The 10,000-nt window shown below is 42.2% G+C and overlaps 1 protein-coding gene across 2 annotated transcripts in view; it reads right to left on the reverse strand.

The window, feature by feature from the left end:
- The window catches only part of LOC134310009 (NACHT, LRR and PYD domains-containing protein 3-like), a 46,595-nt gene that overhangs the window by 10,878 nt on the left and 25,717 nt on the right, over window positions 1-10,000 (reverse strand). For both annotated transcript variants that reach the window (XM_062991516.1, XM_062991515.1), the window contains one exon: window positions 6,130-6,303. In XM_062991516.1, the coding sequence (XP_062847586.1) occupies window positions 6,130-6,303 (174 nt within the window). The remainder of the gene's footprint in view (window positions 1-6,129; window positions 6,304-10,000) is intronic.

Raw genomic sequence — 10,000 nt, forward strand, 5'->3', positions numbered from 1 at the left:
ACACACACACTCATCACAATTACATCTCACACACACACACACAAGAACTCATCACAATTACATCTCACACAGACACACACAACTCATCACTATTACATCATACACACACACTCACACACACACACACACACACAAGAACTCATCACAATTACACACACACACACACACAAGAACTCATCACCATTACATCTCACACACACACACACACACTCACACACACACACACACACACACAAGAACTCATCACAATTACACACACACACACACACACACAAGAACTCATCACCATTACATCACACACACACAAACACACACTCATCACAATTACATCTCACACACACACACACACTCATCACAATTACATCTCACCACAAACACACACACACACACACACACACAAGAACTCATCACCATTAAATCTCACACACACACACACACTCACACACACACACACACAAGAACTCATCACAATTACACACACACACACACAAGAACTCATCACATTTACACACACACACACACACACACAAGAACTCATCACCATTACATCACACACACACAAACACACACTCATCACAATTACATCTCACCACACACACACACACACACACACACACACACACAAGAACTCATCACCATTACATCTCACACACACACACTCACACACACACACACACACAAGAACTCATCACAATTACACACACACACACAAGAACTCATCACAATTACATCTCACACATACACACACACACACACACACACACTCATCACAATTACATCTCACACACACACACACACTCATCACAATTACATCTCACACACACACACACAAGAACTCATCACAATTACATCTCACACAGACACACACAACTCATCACTATTACATCATACACACACACTCACACACACACACACACACAATAACTCATCACAATTACACACACACACACAAGAACTCATCACAATTACATCTCACACATACACACACACACACACACTCATCACAATTACATCTCACACACACACACACACACACACACACTCATCACAATTACATCTCACACACACACACACACACACACACTCATCACAATTACATCTCACACACACACACACACACAAGAACTCATCACAATTACATCTCTCTCTCACACACACACACTCATCACAATTACATCTCACACACACAAACACTCATCACAATTACATCTCACACACACACACACACACACACAACTCATCACAATTACATCTCACACACACACACACACACACACACACACACAAGAACTCATCACTCAACTCAAACTCAAAAGAAGCTTTATTGGCATGACAAATAAGGACATTCGTATTGCCAAAGCAAGTTACAGGGAAATATAAACAATAAAAATAAGAAAGAACAAAAATATACAGAACAGTTACATGTGCAAAAAATATAGAATAGAATAAAATATTAATAAAAACAGTGCAAAATAATAACAATAAAAAGTATAATATTTACAATAATGAGGTAGTAAAACAATCAGTTTGTGCGTGTGTGTGTGTGTGTGCTTGTGTGTGCGTGTGTGTGTGTGTGTGTGTGTGTGTGTGTGTGTGTGTATGTGTGTATGAGACATGGTCACCCACTGTCCCTCACCTGGTGGCAGGTGTAAGTATAGAGTGCTGCTAGTGTGCAGCTCTCTCTGTGCTCCCCCAGTAGGTGGGGCAGTTTGTCGGGGTCTGGGAGGGAGGTGAAGTTGGGGATGATGTTATTAAGTTTAGGGAAGAATTGGGAGCGGACGTGGTGGTACTTGGTACACCGGGTGAGGAAGTGCAGCTCCGTCTCTACTGTACTGAGAGTGCAGTGCTGACACAACCTCTCCTCCCGGGGCAGCCAGGACCGGGTGTGTCGCCCCGTCTCCACGGCCAGGTCGTGTGCGCTCAGTCTGTACCTCGTCAGGGTGTTTCTTAATTTAGGGTCGGATACTGTGCTCAGATAATCTGCTGCACTGTAGTGTCTGTTTAGGGTCAAATAGCACTGCATTTTACTTTGAGTTTTAGTTTCAGTTTCCCAATAATTCAGATATTTAGTTCTGAGTTTTTGTGTAATTTGGTTTATTTTAATTGGGTTTGCAGATTTCTTCTGTTCCTGAGTCTTTATTGTGTTAGTGTGTGTTAGTGGTGTGGCGGCGTGTGTTAGTAATGTGTTTGTGTGTGTTATTAGGGTGTCTGTGTGTGTTAGTGGTGTATGGGTGCAGTGACTCAGGACCAGTTGGATGAGGGGACTGGTATGTTTGCTCAGCTCTTGGTGTTTCAGGGCTTTATAATGATAAGTTTGGGGGTCGCTCTCATTTAGATGTTTCCAGAAGTTGATGCTCTTCTCTGTATGTTTATAATTAGTGGAAATCGGCCTAATTCTGCCCTGCACGCATTGTTCGTGGTGTGTCTGTGCACCTTTAGGATGCTTTTACAGAACTCTGTGTGCAGGGTCTCTAATGGATGTTTGTCCCAATTATGGAATTGATGGTGTGTAAGCGAACCCCAAACTTCACTGCCATATAGAGCACACACACACACACACACAAGAACTCATCACTATTACATCTCACACACACACACACACACACACAAGAACTCATCACAATTACATCTCACACACACACACACACAAGAACTCATCACTATTACATCTCTCACACACACACACACACAATAACTCATCACTATTACATCTCACACACACACACTCACACACACACACACACACACACACACACACACAAGAACTCATCACTATTACATCTCACACACACACACACACACACACACACACAAGAACTCATCACTATTACATCTCACACACACACACACACACAAGAACTCATCACAATTACATCACACACACACACACAAGAACTCATCACAATTACATCTCACACACACCTTTGTGTGTGTGTTATAATCTCACCTCAGTATTTCCAGTGTACAGTGTACAGTGTGTGTGTGTGTGTGTTATAATCTCACCTCAGTATCTTCAGTGTACAGTGTGTGTGTGTGTGTTATAATCTCACCTCAGTATTTCCAGTGTACAGTGTACAGTGTGTGTGTGTGTGTGTTATAATCTCACCTCAGTATCTTCAGTGTACAGTGTGTGTGTGTGTGTTATAATGTCACCCCAGTATCTCCAGTTTACAGTGTGTGTGTGTGTGTGTGTTATAATCTCACCTCAGTATTTCCAGTGTACAATGTACAGTGTGTGTATTATAATCTCACCCCAGTATCTCCAGTTTACAGTGTGTGTGTGTGTGTGTGTTATAATCTCACCTCAGTATCTCCAGTGTACAGTGTGTGTGTGTGTGTGTGTGTGTGTGTGTGTGTGTGTGTTATAATCTCACCCCAGTATCTCCAGTGTACAGTGTGTGTGTGTGTGTGTGTGTGTGTGTGTGTGTTATAATCTCACCTCAGTATCTCCAGTGTACAGTGTGTGTGTGTGTGTGTGTGTGTGTGTGTGTGTGTTACAATCTCACCTCAGTATCTCCAGTTTAGTGTGTGTGTGTGTGTGTGTGTGTTATAATCTCACCCCAGTTTCTCCAGTTTAGTGTGTGTGTGTGTGTGTGTGTGTTATGTTATAATCTCACTCCAGTATCTCCAGTTTACAGTTTGTGTGTGTGTGTGTGTGTGTGTGTGTGTGTGTTACAATCTCACCTCAGTATCTCCAGTTTAGTGTGTGTGTGTGTGTGTGTGTGTTATAATCTCACCCCAGTTTCTCCAGTTTACAGTGTGTGTGTGTGTGTGTGTTATAATCTCACCTCAGTATCTCCAGTTTACAGTGTGTGTGTGTGTGTGTTATAATGTCACCCCAGTATCTCCAGTTTACAGTGTGTGTGTGTGTGTGTGTGTGTGTGTTATAATCTCACCTCAGTATCTCCAGTTTACAGTGTGTGTGTGTGTGTGTGTGTGTGTGTGTTATAATCTCACCTCAGTATCTCCAGTTTACAGTGTGTGTGTGTGTGTGTTATAATGTCACCCCAGTATCTCCAGTTTACAGTGTGTGTGTGTGTGTGTGTGTGTGTGTTATAATCTCACCCCAGTATCTCCAGTTTACAGTGTGTGTGTGTGTGTGTGTGTGTGTGTTATAATCTCACCTCAGTATCTCCAGTTTACAGTGTGTGTGTGTGTGTGTTATAATGTCACCCCAGTATCTCCAGTTTACAGTGTGTGTGTGTGTGTGTGTGTGTGTGTTATAATCTCACCTCAGTATCTCCAGTTTACAGTTTGTGTGTGTGTGTGTGTGTGTGTGTGTTATAATCTCACCTCAGTATGTCCAGATTACAGTGTGTGTGAGTGTGTGTGTGTGTGCGTGTGTTATGTTATAATCTCACTCCAGTATCTCCAGTTTACAGTTTGTGTGTGTGTGTGTGTGTGTGTGTGTGTGTGTTACAATCTCACCTCAGTATCTCCAGTTTAGTGTGTGTGTGTGTGTGTGTGTGTTATAATCTCACCCCAGTTTCTCCAGTTTACAGTGTGTGTGTGTGTGTGTGTTATAATCTCACCTCAGTATCTCCAGTTTACAGTGTGTGTGTGTGTGTGTTATAATGTCACCCCAGTATCTCCAGTTTACAGTGTGTGTGTGTGTGTGTGTGTGTGTGTTATAATCTCACCTCAGTATCTCCAGTTTACAGTGTGTGTGTGTGTGTGTGTGTTATAATCTCACCCCAGTATCTCCAGTTTACAGTGTGTGTGTGTGTGTGTGTTATAATCTCACCTCAGTATCTCCAGTTTACAGTGTGTGTGTGTGTGTGTTATAATGTCACCCCAGTATCTCCAGTTTACAGTGTGTGTGTGTGTGTGTGTGTGTGTTATAATCTCACCTCAGTATCTCCAGTTTACTGTGTGTGTGTGTGTGTGTTATAATCTCACCCCAGTATCTCCAGTTTACTGTGTGTGTGTGTGTGTGTGTGTGTGTGTGTGTGTGTGTTATAATCTCACCCCAGTATCTCCAGTTTACTGTGTGTGTGTTATAATCTCACCCCAGTATCTCCAGTTTACTGTGTGTGTGTGTGTGTGTGTGTTATAATCTCACCTCAGTATCTCCAGTTTACTGTGTGTGTGTGTGTGTGTGTGTGTGTGTTATAATCTCACCCCAGTATCTCCAGTTTACAGTGTGTGTGTGTGTGTTATAATCTCACCTCAGTATCTCCAGTGTACAGTGTGTGTGTGTGTGTTATAATCTCACCTCAGTATCTCCAGTGTACAGTGTGTGTGTGTGTGTGTGTGTGTGTGTGTGTTATCTCACCTCAGTATCTCCAGTGTAGTGTGTGTGTGTGTGTGTGTGTGTTATAATCTCACCTCAGTATCTCCAGTGTACAGTGTGTGTGTGTGTGTGTGTGTGTTATAATCTCACCTCAGTATCTCCAGTTTACAGTGTGTGTGTGTGTGTGTGTGTGTTATAATCTCACCTCAGTATCTCCAGTGTACAGTGTTGTGTGTGTGTGTGTGTGTGTTTGTTATAATCTCACCCCAGTATCTCCAGTTTACAGTGTGTGTGTGTGTGTGTGTGTGTTATAATCTCACCTCAGTATCTCCAGTGTACAGTGTGTGTGTGTGTGTGTTATAATCTCACCTCAGTATCTCCAGTTTACAGTGTGTGTGTGTGTGTGTGTGTGTGTTATAATCTCACCTCAGTATCTCCAGTGTACAGTGTGTGTGTGTGTGTGTGTTATAATCTCACCTCAGTATCTCCAGTGTACAGTGTGTGTGTGTGTGTGTGTGTGTTATAATCTCACCACAGTATCTCCAGTGTACAGTGTGTGTGTGTGTGTGTGTGTGTGTGTGTGTTATAATCTCACCTCAGTATCTCCAGTGTACAGTGTGTTTGTGTGTGTGTTATAATCTCACCACAGTATCTCCAGTGTACAGTGTGTGTGTGTGTGTGTGTGTGTGTTATAATCTCACCTCAGTATCTCCAGTTTACAGTGTGTGTGTGTGTGTGTGTGTGTGTGTGTGTGTGTGTTATAATCTCACCTCAGTATCTCCAGTGTACAGTGTGTGTGTGTGTGTGTGTGTGTGTGTGTGTGTTATAATCTCACCCCAGTATCTCCAGTGTACAGTGTGTGTGTGTGTGTGTGTGTGTGTGTGTTATAATCTCACCCCAGTATCTCCAGTATACAGTGTGGATTCTTCAGTGCAGCAGAGAGCAGCTTCACTCCTGAATCCTGCAGCTTATTGTAACTCAGGTTCAGATCTCTCAGATTGTTGGAGTTTGAACTGAGAACTGAGGACAGAGCTGCACAACTTTCATCTGTTAGAGAACAATCATCCAACCTGAGAGAGAAAAGATGAAACATCATATTATTGGAATCAGTGTGTGTGTGTTATAATCTCTCCTCAGTATCTCCAGTTTACAGTGTGTGTGTGTGTGTGTTATAATCTCTCCTCAGTATCTCCAGTTTACAGTGTGTGTGTGTGTGTGTGTGTGTGTGTGTGTGTGTGTTATAATCTCACCTCAGTATCTCCAGTTTACAGTGTGTGTGTGTGTGTGTTATAATCTCTCCTCAGTATCTCCAGTTTACAGTGTGTGTGTGTTATAATCTCTCCTCAGTATCTCCAGTTTACAGTGTGTGTGTGTGTGTGTGTGTGTGTGTGTGTGTTATAATCTCACCTCAGTATCTCCAGTTTACAGTGTGTGTGTGTGTGTGTTATAATCTCTCCTCAGTATCTCCAGTTTACAGTGTGTGTGTGTGTGTGTTATAATCTCTCCTCAGTATCTCCAGTTTACAGTGTGTGTGTGTGTGTGTGTTATAATCTCTCCTCAGTATCTCCAGTTTACAGTGTGTGTGTGTGTGTGTGTGTGTGTGTGTTATAATCTCTCCTCAGTATCTCCAGTTTACAGTGTGTGTGTGTGTGTTATAATCTCTCCTCAGTATCTCCAGTTTACAGTGTGTGTGTGAGTGTGTTATAATCTCTCCTCAGTATCTCCAGTTTACAGTGTGTGTGTGTGTGTGTGTTATAATCTCTCCTCAGTATCTCCAGTTTACAGTGTGTGTGTGTGTGTGTGTGTGTATGTTATAATCTCACTTCAGTATCTCCAGTTTAGAGTGTGTGTGTGTGTGTGTGTGTGTGTTATAATCTCACTCCAGTATCTCCAGTTTACAGTGTGTGTTTGTGTGTGTGTGTTTGTGTGTGTGTGTTATAATTTCACCTCAGTATCTCCAGTTTATAGTGTGTGTGTCTGTGTGTGTTATAATTTCACCTCAGTATCTCCAGTGTACAGTGTGTGTGTGTGTGTGTGTGTGTGTGTTTTGTGTGTGTGTGTGTGTGTGTTATAATCTCACCCCAGTATCTCTAGTTTACAGTGTGTGTGTGTGTGTGTGTTATAATCTCACCCCAGTATCTCCAGTTTACAGTGTGTGTGTGTGTGTGTGTGTGTGTGTTATAATCTCAATCCAGTATCTCCAGTTTACAGTGTGTGTGTGTTTGTGTGTGTTATAATCTCACCTCAGTATCTCCAGTTTACAGTGTGTGTGTGTGTGTGTGTGTGTTATAATCTCACCTCAGTATCTCCAGTTTACAGTGTGTGTGTGTGTGTGTGTGTGTGTGTTATAATCTCACCTCAGTATCTCCAGTTTACAGTGTGTGTGTGTGTGTGTGTGTGTGTGTGTGTGTGTGTGTTATAATCTCACCCCAGTATCTCCAGTTTACAGTGTGTGTGTGTGTGTGTGTGTTATAATCTCACCTCAGTATCTCCAGTTTACAGTGTGTGTGTGTGTGTGTGTGTGTGTGTGTTATAATCTCACCTCAGTATCTCCAGTGTACAGTGTGTGTGTGTGTGTGTGTTATAATCTCACCCCAGTATCTCCAGTTTACAGTGTGTGTGTGTGTGTGTGTGTGTGTGTGTGTTATAATCTCAATCCAGTATCTCCAGTTTACAGTGTGTGTGTTTGTGTGTGTGTTTGTGTGTGTGTGTGTTATAATCTCACCCCAGTATCTCCAGTTTACAGTGTGTGTGTGTGTGTGTGTTATAATTTCACCTCAGTATCTCCAGTTTACAGTGTGTGTGTGTGTGTGTGTGTGTGTGTGTTTGTTATAATCTCACCCCAGTATCTCCAGTTTACAGTGTGTGTGTGTGTGTGTGTGTGTGTGTGTGTGTGTGTGTGTGTGTGTGTTATAATCTCACCCCAGTATCTCCAGTTTACAGTGTGTGTGTGTGTGTGTGTGTTATAATTTCACCTCAGTATCTCCAGTTTACAGTGTGTGTGTGTGTGTGTGTGTGTGTGTGTTTGTTATAATCTCACCTCAGTATCTCCAGTTTACAGTGTGTGTGTGTGTGTGTGTGTGTGTGTGTTATAACCTCACCTCAGTATCTCCAGTTTACAGTGTGTGTGTGTGTGTGTGTGTTATAATCTCACCCCAGTATCTCCAGTTTACAGTGTGTGTGTGTGTTATAATCTCACCTCAGTATCTCCAGTGTACAGTGTGTGTGTGTGTGTGTGTTATAATCTCTCCTCAGTATCTCCAGTTTACAGTGTGTGTGTGTGTGTGTGTGTGTGTGTGTTATAATCTCTCCTCAGTATCTCCAGTTTACAGTGTGTGTGTGTGTGTGTTATAATCTCTCCTCAGTATCTCCAGTTTACAGTGTGTATGTGTGTGTGTTATAATCTCTCCTCAGTATCTCCAGTTTACAGTGTGTGTGTGTGTGTGTTATAATCTCTTCTCAGTATCTCCAGTTTACAGTGTGTGTGTGTGTGTGTGTGTGTGTTATAATCTCTCCTCAGTATCTCCAGTTTACAGTGTGTGTGTGTGTTATAATCTCTCCTCAGTATCTCCAGTTTACAGTGTGTGTGTGTGTGTGTTATAATCTCTCCTCAGTATCTCCAGTTTACAGTGTGTGTGTGTGTGTGTGTGTTATAATCTCTCCTCAGTATCTCCAGTTTACAGTGTGTGTGTGTGTGTGTGTGTGTATGTTATAATCTCACCTCAGTATCTCCAGTTTAGAGTGTGTGTGTGTGTGTGTGTGTGTGTGTGTTATAATCTCACTCCAGTATCTCCAGTTTACAGTGTGTGTTTGTGTGTGTGTGTTTGTGTGTGTGTGTTATAATTTCACCTCAGTATCTCCAGTTTATAGTGTGTGTGTCTGTGTGTGTTATAATTTCACCTCAGTATCTCCAGTGTACAGTGTGTGTGTGTGTGTGTGTGTTTTGTGTGTGTGTGTGTGTGTGTTATAATCTCACCCCAGTATCTCTAGTTTACAGTGTGTGTGTGTGTGTGTGTTATAATCTCACCCCAGTATCTCCAGTTTACAGTGTGTGTGTGTGTGTGTGTGTGTGTGTTATAATCTCAATCCAGTATCTCCAGTTTACAGTGTGTGTGTGTGTTTGTGTGTGTTATAATCTCACCTCAGTATCTCCAGTTTACAGTGTGTGTGTGTGTGTGTGTGTGTGTTATAATCTCACCTCAGTATCTCCAGTTTACAGTGTGTGTGTGTGTGTGTGTGTGTGTGTGTGTTATAATCTCACCTCAGTATCTCCAGTTTACAGTGTGTGTGTGTGTGTGTGTGTGTGTGTGTGTGTGTGTTATAATTTTACCCCAGTATCTCCAGTTTACAGTGTGTGTGTGTGTGTGTGTGTTATAATCTCACCTCAGTATCTCCAGTTTACAGTGTGTGTGTGTGTGTGTGTGTGTTATAATTTTACCCCAGTATCTCCAGTTTACAGTGTGTGTGTGTGTGTGTGTGTGTGTGTGTGTTATAATCTCACCTCAGTATCTCCAGTGTACAGTGTGTGTGTGTGTGTGTGTGTTATAATCTCACCCCAGTATCTCCAGTTTACAGTGTGTGTGTTTGTGTGTGTGTTTGTGTGTGTGTGTGTGTGTGTTATAATCTCACCCCAGTATCTCCAGTTTACAGTGTGTGTGTGTGTGTGTGTTATAATTTCACCTCAGTATCTCCAGTTTACAGTGTGTTTGTGTGTGTGTGTGTGTGTGTGTTTGTTATAATCTCACCCCAGTATCTCCAGTTTACAGT

This window comes from Trichomycterus rosablanca, chromosome 3, assembly GCF_030014385.1.
Source record: "Trichomycterus rosablanca isolate fTriRos1 chromosome 3, fTriRos1.hap1, whole genome shotgun sequence".
NCBI classification, from domain to species: domain Eukaryota; kingdom Metazoa; phylum Chordata; class Actinopteri; order Siluriformes; family Trichomycteridae; genus Trichomycterus; species Trichomycterus rosablanca.